At 50.3% G+C, this 14,957-nt stretch overlaps 1 protein-coding gene across 4 annotated transcripts in view; it reads left to right on the plus strand.

Moving 5' to 3' along the window:
• The first annotated feature begins 441 nt into the window (after positions 1-441).
• Positions 442-14,957, plus strand: part of SARDH (sarcosine dehydrogenase) — a 54,213-nt gene continuing 39,697 nt past the window's right edge. Inside the window, exons 1-6 of one of the 4 annotated variants that reach the window (XM_081967479.1) lie at positions 442-460; positions 2,201-2,301; positions 5,188-5,518; positions 7,719-7,897; positions 9,440-9,619; positions 11,840-11,963. In XM_081967479.1, the coding sequence (XP_081823605.1) occupies positions 5,188-5,518; positions 7,719-7,897; positions 9,440-9,619; positions 11,840-11,963 (814 nt within the window). In that variant the 5' untranslated portion in view covers positions 442-460; positions 2,201-2,301. Of the gene's footprint in view, positions 461-860; positions 1,113-2,200; positions 2,302-5,075; positions 5,519-7,718; positions 7,898-9,439; positions 9,620-11,839; positions 11,964-14,957 lie in introns of those variants that run through there. The other 3 variants (XM_081967481.1, XM_081967478.1, XM_081967480.1) reach the window with 3 other exon arrangements.

Below are 14,957 nucleotides of genomic sequence, written 5' to 3' on the forward strand. Positions count from 1 at the left end.
AAATCCAAAGCATTTGAGGGCAGCATATGAAGTGATGGATAGAAAGTGTCTATGGACGTGATGGCCAACCTATAGCACACATGCCACAGGTGGCACACTTGCCAGCCATCGCCCCAGCTTGGCTCCACCGCATATGTCTGTGTCCTCCTGCCAGCCAGCTGGTTTTTTTTTGGGGGGGGGTGCATGCAGGAGACACATATGCAGGGGGGTGGGGTGCATGGGCAGGGGTCATGCATGCAGGTGTGGGGGGGGGGCACATGCACGAGGGCAGGGCGTGTGCGTGCATTGCATTATGGGCGTGCAGGGGGTAAAAGGAGGAGCCAGAGGCTGAGGCTGTCTGGAAAAGACGGTATCGAAGTCAAAGTGTGGGAGATTCTCAGTCATCCACATGACGGTTGTCCTCCGTTTCCAGAACTGAAGAAGCTTCTTGGATGAGAAGCGAAACGCCTTCGAGGAAAAGGCAAGAAAGTCCAAAGCACCTTTGGCGACTAGCCAAGAGAACCAGGGAGGCGTTTGCTGAAGGGGAAATCCCTCCGAGGGCCTGGGGCTCCGTCCCTGGAGGCCTTCGGGGAAAGGCAGGGGGCCCTTTGGCCGGGATGGCCTCGGAGCTGCGGCTTCAGCGGGGAACGGGGGGAAGGAGTCCTCGGCGGCCCCGTCCAACTCCGCCCTGCCGTCACTGTTCCGGAGCGGAGGCCTCGCGGGAGCCTTTGGGCCGCCTCCGAACAGCAGGGGGAGCGGGGCGTCCGCGACGCTGCGACCGTCGCAGTCTCGAAACGGGGCAAAGGCGGCAGCGGCAGCTGCAACAGGCGAGTCAGGGCCGCCTCGGCAGCATCCCTCCCTCCCTCCCTCCCGGCCAATGAGCGAGCGGCCCAGGCGCCGCGCCCCCTGCCCGCCCCGCCGGGGGGCTCCCCTTCGCCCCCCCCCGCCCCGTTGCCCTCGGCGGCTTCTGCGCTGACTCTGCCCGCCGCTCCGGCCCGGCTGGGGCTTTCGGCACGGGAGCAGCTGGTCGGGCTCCTCCTGCTCGGCGGCTCCGGGCGCGTCTGAGCGGCGTCCGCGGGACACGAGGAGGAAAAGTTGCCCGAGGCGGCGGCGGCGGCGGCCTGAGCGGAAAGGTAACCGAGCGGCGGGGAGGCGCTCAGGGCGCCCGAGGTCCGCCCTGGCCGGGGGGCTCCAGGCTCAGCCCCTCTGCTCTGGCGGGCGGCTGCTTTCCCGGCTGCGGGGCGGACCAAAGGCCGCTCCGCTCCGGCGGCCCTTCCGCGCGGCCACCTGCTCCAAGGCGGCGACGGGGCTCGGGCGCTTCCCGGGCTCTTGCCGAGGAATCGAGCTCGCCCCGCGGCCCCTTCGCGGAGGGACTCGGGAAGCGCCCGGGAAGCATTCGCCCCCCCCCAAGCAGCGCTTCCCGAGGCTGGACGGGCGTTTCTGGGGAGGCGCCGCAGCTGCTGGTCAAGAGCCGCGGAGTGCAGGGTCCACGTGGAGGGAGGGGGGGCGCTGCCTCTTTGCCCTCCCCCCCGCCCGAGCCAATCTGAGCGGCTCCTGCAGCTCCTCCTGTCTGTATCATTGGGGGGGGGGTATTCTGCTTTCCCCCGTAGTGACGGATAGGCCGGAGTGGGGAAGGGGGCCTCTCTTCAAGAGCCTCTGCTCTGGCGCGAGGGAGGGGGGGGGCTTGAGCAGCTCTGCTCCCCAGAAGTCTTCAGGCCCCCCCTGCAGCCTCTTCCTTCCCTGGGCAGCCTTTGGCACAGCAGCCTTTTGGCACCTTCTCAGCAGCTGCGCCCACGGTTTTACTTGCCGCCTCCAGCCCGTGGGGTGGGGGTGGGGGTGGGTATGTGTGCATCAACTTTTGCCTTCTTTAGAATAATTACAATTCTATGAAAAATCATTCAGGCCTTTTTAGATTTTTCTGAACTTTAGCATATCTTAGATAATGTTATTGGAGTTTCATGTGTGTCCTGCTTGCAAAAAGAGAGATGAGAATCTGAGTAAGCAGCCAGTAACAAACACAGAACGTGGAATAATAGGGCTAGAAGGGACCTTGGAGGTCTTCTAGTCCAACCCCTTACTCAAGGCAGGAGACCTTGTATCATCGTGGTCAAATGGTTGTCCAATCTCATGTTGAAAACCTCCAGTGATGGAGCAACTCCAGGAGGCAAGCTCCCCACTCATTAATTGTTCTAACTCTCAGAAAATTTCTCTTTACTTCTAGGTTGGATCTCATGCTAACAACCTTCCACCCAATTCCTCCTGCCTCCTGGTGCTTTGGAGAATAAGCCGATCCCTTCTTCTCTGGGACTCAAGCCCTGGAAGGTAATTACCACACCCTTCCCCCCCCCCCCCAGTTCTTTTCAATAGGCTACAGCCAGACACGCCTAGCTCCCTCAAGTGCTCACCCTATCCTAAAGCCTTATCACATTGCCCAGCTTCTCTGCACACTTTCCAGGGTCTCCGCATCTTTTTTGTATTGTGGTGACCAGAACTACCCAAGAGTTAGCCATTCCCTCCATCTTGGTTTCATCTGCAGAGCTGGTGGGTTTCCCTTCTAAATTGTTTATGAAGACATAAACAATGTGAGACATGTGAGTTTGATCCTAGGTAGAGGCAGATATTTCTCTCTCTGGGCACAATGAGAATATATCTGCTGAACAAAACTCTGCATTGGTGACAGGAAGGGCATCTGGCCAGTAAACACTCCATTCAGACTCCTGCCCGGAAAGGGATTATGGGGTCATTAAAACGAGATGATGATGATGATGGGCTGGAGGCTAAAACATATGAAGACCGGTTGCAGGAATTGGGTATGCATACTCTACTGAAAAGAAGGACCAGAGGAGACAGGATAGCAGTCTTCCAATACTTGAGGGGCTGCCACAGAGAGGAGGGGATCAAGCTATTTTCAAAAGCCCACGAAGGCCGGACAAGGAACAATGGATGGAAACTGATCAAGAAGAGATTCAACCTGGAAATAAGGAGGAATTTCCTGACAGGGAGAACAATCAACCCATGGAACAGAAGTTGCCTTTGGAAGTTGTGGGAGCTTCTTCCCTGGAGGCTTTCAAGAAGAGACTGGACTGCCCTCGGTCAGAAATGGTGGTGTAGGGTCTCCTGCTTTGGGGGGGTTGGACTAGATAACCTACAAGGTCCCTTCCAACTGTGTTCATCTGTTAATCTATCTCACCAAGATGAATGCTGTGGTCTCTTTAATCAAATGCCTTGCTGAAGTTTAAAGAAACGATGTCCACATTATTTCCCTGATCCACAAGGCAATAAGGTTTGTTCGGCATGACCTGTTTTTAAGAAACCCATGCTGGCTTCTAGTAATTGCTTTCTTCATTTCTAGATGCTGCCTAGTTTTCTAGGGTATCACCCAGGTCATCAGTGTCAAACAGATAGGTCTATAGTTTCTTGGTTCCATTCTTTTTCCTATTTGAAAGTTGGGAGCACATCCGCTCTTTTCCAGTCCTCTGGCAGCTCCCCAGTGCTCCAGGAGCGTTGGTTTTTTTTCAGTGGTCCAAGATGATGTCTGCCAGTTCCTTTAGAACCCTGGGATGTAATCCATCTGATCCTGTTGAGCTGAACTCACCTAAAGTGAATAGTTCATTAAGCACCCACAACTTCTGACGGCAAGCTTTCCACTGGTTCATTGTCCTCTCTGTTAGGAGGTTTCTCCTCAGTTCCAGGTTGCTTCTCTCCTTGATTAGTTTCCATCTATTGTTTCTTGTCTTGGCTTCTGTTGCTTTGGAAAATAAGTTGACCCTTCTCTTCTTTGTGGCAGGTCTTCAAATATTGGAAGACTGCTATCCTGGTCCTTCTTTTCTCTCAAGTATACATACCCAATGCCTGCAACCATTCTTCATCTGTTCATAAGGTTTAAGACAGAGGTTGGATTGTATTCTAGTGCTTGTATTTGCATTGTACTGAATTCCAATGTGACATATTGGAATTCAATACGCCCAAGGTTCAACTCCCTCTATCACTTCTTCTCTCTTAGTATTAGCAGTTCTACTCCCCCCCCCGCTATCCTTCACTATTTTGCCATCTCCCATTAGTAGACGAAGGTTTCCTTGACTTTGTTCTTGTTTTTTACATATTAAAAAAACATTTATGTTATTTTTGTCGTTTGTTGTAGATTTTAGTCCATTCTGAGCCTTAGCTTTCCTGACTGAATAGCACATTCAGGCTACTTTTTTTTGGGGGGGGGGATTCTTCCTTAATTATGTGCCCCTCTTTCATTTTGTATACTTGTTCTTTTTTATCAGTTTGTCAAAGAGCTCCTTGTGCCAACCATGCTGGCCTTCTTCTTGGTCTCTTGTTTTTCTTTTTCTGTGGTAGTGTTTTGATTGGGTTTTATAATCTCATTTTTTATTATCTCCCAGGCATCTTGAGTTGTTTCTCCCTTTAGGATTTCTACCCATGGAATCCTTCCTAGTCTCTCTCTTAGTATGTTGAAATCACATGTTTTTAGTCAAAAGCACTAGTTTGACTATTCAATTACCTGTGCCTGCATTGTTGAATTCTAGTATGATAGTTACTCTCCCCCACAGTTCTTCAACTTCCATCCTTTCTATAATTTCATCTCTATTAGTATTAATCCAGTATAGCTGACCCTCTAGTTTTCTCCTCTATTTTTTGAATGAAAAATAGAATAGAATAGAATCAAAACATACTAGGAGACAATCAATATAAATCGTAAAGATACAAGCAATAAAGTTGCAGTCATACAGTCCTAAGTGGGAGGAAGTGTGTGATAGGAACGATGAGAAGACTAATAGTAACAGTAATGCAGACTTAGTAAGTAGTTTGACAGTGTTGAGGGAATTATTTGTTTAGCAGAGTGATGGCGTTCAGGAAAAAACTGTCCTTGTGTCTAGTTGTTCTGGTGTGCAGTGCTCTCTAGCGTCGTTCTGAGGACAGGAGTTGAAACAATTTATGTCCAGGATGCGAGGGGTCTGTGGATATTTTCACGGCCCTCCTTTTGACTCGTGCAGTGCACAGGTCCTCAGTGGAAGGCAGGTTGGTAGCCATTGTTTTTTCTGCAGTTCTGATTCTCCTCTGAAGTCTGTGTCTGTCTTGTTGGGTTGCAGAGACAGACCAGACAGTTATAGAGCTCTCATAGGGGCATCACGGCTGCTTGGTTCCCCAGAGGTATTCTTTGTCTTCTGGATGCCTGGCATGAATGCCCTCCTCTCTCTTCAGATGGCCACGGCTCGCCTGAGGTGTGTGCTCCAAGCAGCAGCGGCGGCTCGGCAATTGCCCCACTCGGGACGAAGGCTCCGATTCTTCGCTAGTGGTGCTGGCGGCCTGACTACGGAGAGGAATGTCCCGTATCAGAAGACGCTGAAGGAAGAGGGCCACTCCTCCCGGGAAGGGCCTACCAAGCCCCTCCCTGCCTCCGCAGATGTGGTGGTGGTGGGCGGGGGTAGCCTCGGATGCCAGACCATCTACCACCTTGCCAAGATGGGCATGACCAACGTGGTCTTGCTCGAAAAGGATCGTTTGACCTCAGGGACCACCTGGCATACTGCAGGTAAAGAAGGGAGCTGCTGGTGGGAGGGTCCCCTCTGGGTGAAGATGTGGGAGGCCCCCCTGATCTGTTCCCCATCACTTGTGTAATCTAAGCGGTTGGTCAGGATGGGCCAGAAAGCAGCTTCTCTTCCCTCAGCCGCTGACCGGACCCTCAAGCTGAAATGTTTTCCTCACAGTGATTAAACTGGTAGGTCATCCCTGCCTTTTATCTGCTACTTACGGAAATGCAGTTTACAAAATTGCCAGGACAGAGAATGTCCCCCTCAGAAATAAGGACAGATGGATCCCCAGGGGATCTGTTGCCACCAGGGTTCTCAAAGAGAAAATGTTACTCCTTTAAAAAAAAACATTGTTAAATATTATGAGATCCATTTCAACGGGACCCACTTGTGTTATAAAATAGTCTTTTCAAAAATGGATAAATTGTACATTTCTTAAGCAGACCTTGATGTCCAGAGCAGTATTATACTTCAAATTTCTCTGTGTTATTCCCTTTGCTACTCCCATGTCCGGCATAGGTAGAGATCTAAAGCAAAGGCCACAATTTGGGGGTTCAAATCAAAATAATAGCATTTTTAACATGAAAACTTCCAGGAATCTATTTATCTGTGAAATAATTTTATTCCAAAAAGGAACCAGAAACTGACAAGACCAAATCCTATGGATTTAATGTAGCTCCAGATTTCATACATCACCAAGAAAATCTTTCAGATATGCATTTTTTGGGTTACAATGAAGTCCAGATAAAATCTTTTGATGCACTAATTTCAAGTCCAAAGAAACAAATTTAACAAATTTAAAGACTTAGTTCCATGATCAAATATTACAATATTCATTATCCCATTCATTGTGAATGTCAGTAATTTCAACTTTAAACATACTTTTAAGTTTGCGATACAAAGTAACGTTCCAAAACATGTAACCAAAGTTTCTGTCCATATTGAATTATGAAGCAGGCCTGAATTCCTTATATTCCACTGTTGTGCATTAGATCAAAAAATGCTATCGTTATTGAAATCTCTTAGCATAATTATGGCACAGTAACTGATTCAGAATCCTAGGGGTGGAAGGGACCTTTGAGGTCTTTTAGTCCACCCCGCCGCCCAAGGCAGGAGACGGCATCTCATCCTAGGACCTAGACAAATGACTGTCCAATTTTTTCTTGAAAAACCCAAGTGATGGAGCACCAACAACTCTGCGAAAACGAGCTTTCCCGTTGATCAATTGTTCTCAGAAAATTTCTCCTCAATTCCCGGCTGCATCACCCTCTGATGACCTTCCGTCCTTTTCTTCTTCTCCTGCCCTCCGGTGCTTTGGAGAATAACTTGACCCGCTCCTTCCTGTGACAAGTACTGGAAGAGAGCTATCGTGTCACCCTTAGTCCTTCTGTTAGTTGGACGAGACATTCCCAGTTCCTGCAGCCGTTCTTCATATGTTTTAGCCTCCAGCCCACTAATCCTTTTTGTTGACCTTTCCCCTTTTCTAGGGTTTCAGCATCTTTTGTGTACCGTAGTGGCCAGAACTAGATGCTGTATTCCAAGTGTGACCTCACTAATACCATATAGAGCAGTACTATCAGTTCTCATGATCTTGAGAACTCTGGGGAAGAATAAAAAGCGACTCTGAAGCCTCCCGCGGTTTTCACCTAATTAAAAGTAAAAGTTTTCCTACTTTCTCAAAACAATCAGTCACATAGTCCAATCCCAGAACGGGCTGGCAACCAGGTAGCATCCCTCCGCTTTCCTCTGACCAGGTGTGAGAACGCCCTTGGTTCACGAGAGAAAATGTTTTGTTTTGGCTACAGAATCCCCTCTATCTCAAATCCTCCCTCCCTCCCCCTCAGCTCCAGTGTGGCAGCACTGAAACGGTGAAAGGTGGCTTTGGTCAGATCAGCTTGAGGTTGACATACAGCAGATCAAAGACATTCCTGGGCTTTCAGTCTGATTGTTCTTGGTACCACCAGATGTGAAGGGAGGACCTGGGAATAACGAGGCCAGCAGGGTGGCAGACAAGTCAAACAAACAAACAAACAAATGATCAATCAGTCCTGAAGGTGTTTCTGGCAGGGAGACTTTTGCAAATGTGGAAGTCAGAGAATGAGTGTTGGGTATTTCAAGGGGACGCTCCTCCCTTGGGACCCCCTCAGGAAACCCTGTGGGCATGTGGCTGAGTTGTGTCCTCGTGGCCTTCCCCTTCCCCAGGGCTCTTGTGGCAGTTGCGCCCGAGTGACGTGGAGGTGGAGCTCTTGACTCACACCCGCAATGTGGTCAGCTGGGAGCTGGAGGAAGAGACGGGCCTTCACACGGGCTGGATCCAAAACGGAGGACTCTTCATTGCTTCCAACAAGCAGAGGCTGGACGAGTACAAGAGGCTCATGTCAGTAAGTAGGAAGCCTGCCAGCCTGCTGCTTGAGTGTTGGCATCGTCTCTCTGGTCCTTTCTGGGGATCCTTCTCCTCAGCAGCCTCTTCCTTTTATGATGGCTTTCCTTAAACCTTCTGAGTGGCTTTGGCCATCTGTCCCTCTGCTTCTTTCTGACCCTTCGCCCGCTCTGTGCTTTTGGCCTTAAAATAGGTTCCTGGGGGCAGATGGAGGTGCCCTCTGTAGTTCACCTGTGAATTCTACGGAATGCATATCTTCATCATGGGGATTTGGAGAAAGTGATAGGATTCAGATCCCTCTGGATCTAGGAGGTTCCCACTTCTGAAAGCCCACAGGCACAGCAAGGGGGGGAGGAAGGACTAGTGTCGCCCTCTGTGGGGCAACTGAGGAACAGAAAAATGAATGCTGCCAGGTTTGATTTGAAGTTGACAGCTGGTTTATATAACAGAAACCAGAACTGTGCTTACAGAAAGGGAGTCCAGTAAATTTTTCCTAGTATATATCAGACTTAACTAGCAAAAGGTCCAGGAATCAACTCCCCAGAAAGACTAAAACTCTGTTCACTGAGTTTCTGGCAAACCCAGTTTGTGATGTGCCTCCTCCCCTTTTTAAGGAGAAACTTCCTGACAGTGAGAAGAATGAAACAGGGAACGGGTCCCCTGCAGAGGGTGTTCCACCCCTGGAGGTTTTGAAGAGGAGACGGGACATCCGTTTGTCCGGAAGAGTAGAGGGTCTCCTGCTTGAGTAGGGGGTTGGGCTGGAGGACCTCCACGGTCCCTTCCAACTCTGTCAGGTCGGCTGTTTTTGAATGGGGTTGGGATGGTCTGGATTTAAAAGATGTTTGAGCCCTTTTGGTTAGAGAAGGGTCCCTGCACGTCTCGTGTTGAGGCCATCTTGCTTACTCCCCACAGTATGCATCTGGACACCAGATTCTGGGTCCTTTTGCAGGAGCTGGCTGAGAGGTCCCCGGAGCATCAGGGCTGAGTCTTGTGCAAATAGGACCGTCTGATGTGCCACAGTAATTCGGCATCCAGTTTTTTTCCAGCAGCAGGCACTCAGCATGGACCAGGGCCCCATCCGGCTCATCCTTCATTGATGGATAGCCAGGCACATTCGGAGGTTCCTACAGGAAGGAGCCAATATGTAGCCTGCGGTTCCAGAATGTGCCTCCTGTGTCAAGCGGCTTCTTTGCCTGGCAGGGAAAGGAGCTGTAGCCAGCTTAGTTGGCCTACTTGGCACCTCTTGCAGCCTGGAGCTCCCTTGCCAGCCTCAGCTAAGGCTTGGAGCTCCTGCAGGCCCTCTCTCAGTCCGCTGGGACAGGGGAGGTGGCAGTGCCAAAGAGAAAGTGATGCTGCCCCATTTCTCCCTGGCTGGGAAATGTTGCATGCAGCCAGTAGTGGCCCATCCGTCTGTGCACCATTGGAGCAGACTTTACCCCGAAGGGCTTTCAGGGTTGCCTGCCCTGTTTCCTGCCTGTTTGGGTGGGTCCTTGGATCGCTCCCTTTGGAGGCTGCTCTGGAAATTCCGGCTCTTCTTTTGCAGCTGGGCAAAGTTTTCGGCATTGAATCGCACGTCCTGTCTCCGGAGGAGACCAAAGAGCTCTACCCCTTGATGAACGTGGATGACCTCTACGGAACCCTCTACGTCCCGGAGGATGGCACGATGGATCCTGCAGGGACCTGCACGTGTCTCACTCGGGCAGCCAGCAACCGAGGGGCTCTGGTAGGGTCCTTGAGCCATTTAAACCCTTTAAGTGGCCTTAGAGAAACAGGGGAGATAAAACCACTTGCCTGATGGCAGTGAGGTAATCTGGGTTCCTTAGGGAGAGAATTGAGCATGATGATGATGGGAAAAGGGCCTCTTCTGTCCTTTTTGCAAGGCGACCTCATAGTGGGGGACACATCCCGGGGGGGGGGGGGGGGGGCTCAACCATACCTAAGCCAGGAGCTCCTGCCTAGGCAGCCTTTCTAGGAAATACGAGAACATTCAAATGCTGACAGGGACCTAATTTTGCCAGCAAAGCGTTTGGAGAAGTGGCAGAGGGCAGCCATAAGAGGCCTCCTAGCAGTTCTTCCTTCCAAGTAATACACTCACAGCAAACAGAACTCCTGGGCAGGTGGGGTCCTCAAAGAATTGATTTATTGGACATATGATCTTGGCACAGACTGGTGAAAACCGACTCTGAATGTTCTCACAGTTTTCACCTAATTAAAAGTAAAAGTTTCTCCCTTGTCCCAAACAGTCAGTCACATGGTCCAATCAAGGTTCTGTCCAGTTGCCTGGCAACTTCACTCCTCCTCTCTCTGGGCACTTGTGGGAATGTCCTTGGTTCCCAGGAGAAAGCATTTTGTTTTACCTACAAAACCACAGCTATCTCTATTGCCCCCCCCCCCCCATCCCTCAGCTCCAATGTGGCAAGACTGAAGCTTCAAAATGGCTCCGGTCAGATCAGCTTCATGGTCAATACTTCCATTTTCCCCAGCGTAGGGTGGGCAGGCAGAGCTCGTGCCAGCCAGCCCTGAAGTCGAACAAGCAATGAGGTCTCTTACTGCCCAGGGACAGAGATGAGTGTGGGGGTGGCCTGGGTGGGAGGAGTTTCCTTGCTGCTCTTCCAGGTGAGTCACATGTTCTTCAAGGTTCACAGACCCCCCCTCCCTCTCCCCCCCCCCGGTCCCCTGTCCCTGTCTTTTGAATTGCTGCCTCTTGCCCCTGTAGGACAATATGCGTCCCTTGATTGGTCCTTGAGTTATGACCCTAATTGAGTCTGGAAGTAGGGTTGTAAATTCTGCTGGTCATTAAGCTTCTCACCATGTGACCATACCTGGTTTTGTGATGCTGTGGTGGTTAAGCAAACACATTATACCAATGAGAGAATTTTAATGGAGACACTGGTTCCCAGTCCAAAACAAAAAGGCACACATTGTGGTCAGGTGTCCCTGTGAGCCACTTACCAAGCACCCAAAATGCATTAAAAAAAATTAAATATATTTTTTCTATACTGTGTTTTTATTGCTTTTAAGCCACCTGGAGTTTCTGTGAGCAAGTAATGCGACTATATATATTTTCTAAATAAAATAAACCATGTCACCATAGGGGTAGGACAGACATCAGAACTCTGAAACCAAGTCATAAGTGGCTCGGGGTGGGGAAGTGTCCAGTGCAACTTCTAACGGTCACTGAGCAACCGGTCGTAAGTCAAAGACCACCTGTCAGCGTTCCAAATATCATCCAAAATTAAATCAGAGTCCAAGGCAGATCTTTCCTCAAAGTTCCAATGTAATAAGAGAGACACGTTGGTACATCTGTGGAAAACCCGAATCTGAAAGCTTCCTGGGTTTCCCACCCAGTTGAAAGTTCATGACCTTGTCCCCACACCCACAAGTCCATCACACGGTCAAATCTTCCTCTGCCACACTGGCATTTCCACCCATCCAGTTCTGGTCAGGTGCAGAGGTGCGGAGACAAAGGACGACCTTGGGCTTCTAGAAAGGAATGTTTTATTTTGACAACAACACATTCTACAATTCTACTCCTTACTATTCCCCCACTAATGAAACAGCATAGTAAAGAGAGAGAGTGTGGCAGGCCAAAGATCCTAAAAGAAATTTGACTGCAGGCCTGACACCACCAGCACCCGTAGGAGTTCCTGGATCATACGATGTGAAACCCTTTCCATTACCTCTGAGCAGCAGGGATGCCCAGGGGAGGGTTGGTGCAGGAGGAGAGCCTCGCCAGTCTGCGGTGGCAAAAGATCTGCAGGATTCTGGTAGCAATTTTTCTGAGTTGCGGAAGCCATGAGAAGGAGCCTTTGGGAGCAGCCGTAAATCCTGTGCCAGTTTCCCTCTGAACCATGCAGGGATCATCACCGAAGAGGGATCGCCTCCCACTCCAGAGCAGAGGAGCAGGCCCTGTTCTACGGCCCTTGTCCGCTTGTTTTTCCAGGTCATTGAAAACTGCCCCGTGACTGGCATTGAGGTCAGGACGGATGACTTTGGGGTCCCACGGGTGGCGGCTGTGCTGACGAAAGAGGGAGCCATCCAGACGTCCTGCGTGGTGAACTGCTGTGGTAAGGAAGGCGTCCTCGAAGGAAGGCCTGGCACTCCTGGCCTTTAGCCAGCTTAGGACCGGGATGGGTTGGGTTCCGTGCCAGGATCAGGTAATGGGGAAAAGGAGGTCCTCAAATTTTAGTTTATGTTTAATCGTGTTGCTGCAGCTGCCCCTCTCACAGAGAAGTGGTACAACTATTGTAAAACTTAAATATTAACATAAGTGGAGTAAAAAACCTAACAATATTAATAATCGCAAGAGAGTGGAGAAAGGCTGCTGAAAGACAAGGCAGCCATCTCTCTAAACCACCAGCTTTCTGAGATTCTCCCAAACGCATTTGGAGAGCCTTCTGGAAGGATGGGGCCAATCCACCTGGGGGGGGGGAGGGGGGTTTCTACAGAGGAGTCCCCTGGCAGAAACCTCCCGTCTCCTGTGTGCCATCCATGAAATCCTTTTGCACTCAACACGCCTTCTCTGCCAGACCTCAGGGTGGCTCCACAAATAATCTGCCTCCGTGAAGGGCTTTAAAGGTGTGCTTTGGTGGCCTAGAGGTGGAGCTCTCGCCTCCCAATCAGGAGGCTGTGAGTTCGATCCTAGATAGAAGCAGATATTTCTCTCTCTGGGCACAATGAGGATATATCTGCTGAAAAAACCCTCTGGATTGGCGACAGGAAGGGCATCCGGTCAGTAAATACTCAGCTCCATTCAGTTCAGTGGTGGGTTGCAGCCGGTACACCCTGGTACGGGAATACCAGAGCCTGCCCGGAACACCGGATACCGTTCTGGTATGGTGCTCCGGAGGGCCCACCCACCCGCCCGAGCTCCTTTTAAGTCTTCGGCGCTTCCACGCACGGTGCGTACAGCGCCTGCGCGACACTCCGCTCAGCAACTGGGGCGTCGTGGAGGCTGGTGGAGGTGCTAAGACGCCATGTGGACCGGTTGGAATGGGATCTGGAAGCCAGCACTGCTTCAGTTGCCCTGACTTCACCCCGCAAGGGATGAAGGGCTTTAAAGGCCCAAACCAGCCCCTTGAATTGAAGCAGCGTGTGCCATCCAGAGCCTGACCCACTGCATTTGGCAGCCGATGCTCTTCAACCAGTCTTCCGATATTTGGCGGGCTGCCACAGAGAAGAGGGGGGCGGGTTTCAGCCTAGTCTCCAAAGCACCTGAAGGCAGGAGAAGAAGTAACTTTTAAAGGAAGATGCTTTTAAAGAGCGATCCAACCTAGAACTAAGGAGAAATTTCCTAGCAGTGAGAGCAATCGGTCAGTGGAAGGGCTTCCCTCCAGGGGTCCTGGGTGCCCCATCCCTGCAGGTTTTCAAGAGGAGACCGGACAGGGTATCAAGGGAAAAAAAGCTAAGGATCGGTGGAGGAAAGCCAAGGAGGCCAAGGGGAGCCCAGGGAGGGTCGTCGAGGGTTATGGACATGGGGGTCCATGATGTGCCTGGCCAGGCAAGGCTGCGTAAGTTGCAGCTTGCTTTTCTCTGTATTCAGTTTTCAGTATCAGCCAAGTCCCATCGGAGCAGCAGGAAGTTTTGCTTCAGCATTGCCGATTGGTTTGCAAGCTTATGTGGGACAGGTTGCTCCCCCTTTTCTTACCAGGCAAAGAGCTCATTTTTTTCCTCCAGACCTTTGTTCCTTAAGCAAGAAATCTATCCTGATTTGAGCCTAACAGAAGCGTGTTTCCTGCATCTCTGCCCTTCCTGTGCTGGTCAATATATGGAAACTCATCAAGGAGAGAAGCAGCTTGGAACTGAGGAGAAACTTCCTGACAGTGAGAACAATTAATCAGAGGAACAGAAGTTGCCTCCAGAAGTTGTGAATGCCCCAACACTGGAAGATGTTGGATATCCATTTGTCTGAAGTGGTGTAGGGTTTCCTGCCTAAGGATGGGGTTGGACTAGAAGACCTCAAAGGTCCCTTCCAACTCTGTTAATCTGTTAAAAGAATGTCTACTATTCCATTTTAGGTTTAACACTAACTTTACTCTGGATAGAAACCAAATGGCAGCTATCTTCAGTAGCCACTGGAGCTATTTAATCCATGCTAACCATCATAGCCCCTTTAGCTACCAGACAAATCCTTCATTAGTCCTCCTCTTTTCCCCAAAATTGATACTTTCTTTTGCTGGAGGTAGACACCTGAAGTCCACATGCAGCTCTCTTTTCCTATGAAAATCTAAACTAACCCCCACCTCTTGAGTTCATTATAAAAAACAAAAGTGAGAACCAATTGTTTAGCTTGGGTTTCTGCATGGAAGCCTTCATCTGTGAAGAACCAGGGAGAATCTGTGGTGGAGACTGAACCTATTATCACTGCTGTCAAAATGAGAAGGGAAAGGAAGAAGATTGAAAGCTGCTTGGTGAGGATGGCAAGATGCCAAGAGGTTGTGAAGAAGCTAGAAAAACAGCATGACAGGGTTGGAAGGGGCCTTGGAGGTCTTCTACTCCACCGCCTGCTCAAACAGGAAACCCCAGGCCACTCTGGGCAGCAAGTGGTTGTCCAGCCTCTTCTTGAAAACCTCCAGTGATGCACAACTTGTAAAGGCAAGCCGTCCCCCTGATCAGTGATTCTCACTGCCATGAAGTTGGACCTCTCTTCAACAATCTTGCACCCTCAGGGACTTTGGCTCAATCCCCTTTTTTCTCTGACAGCCCCTCAAATCCTGGGAGATTGCTATCATGTCACCTCTAGCGTTTCCCTTGGTTAGACTAGACCTATCCGGTCCCTGCAACTGTTCATTGTATGTTTTAACCTCCAGTCTCCTAGTCCTCTTTGTTCTCCCTTCTCTGCACTCTTTCTACAGCCTCAGCATTTATTTATTATTTTTGCTGTGACCAGAACTGGGCCCATTACTGTCTTCCAAGTGCGGCCTTACCAGTGCAGTATAAGTGTTACGACACCTGGCCCACCTGTTCTATCTGGGACCTTTTTTTCCCTCCCTGAGGCTCTTCAAGTGGAGCAGCCCTTTTTTCAACTCCCGTCCCTTTCTCTTCCAATTGGGAGATGGGTT

The sequence above is a fragment of the Natrix helvetica genome (genome assembly GCF_964273705.1).
Source record: "Natrix helvetica genome assembly, chromosome: 15".
NCBI lineage: Eukaryota > Metazoa > Chordata > Lepidosauria > Squamata > Natricidae > Natrix > Natrix helvetica.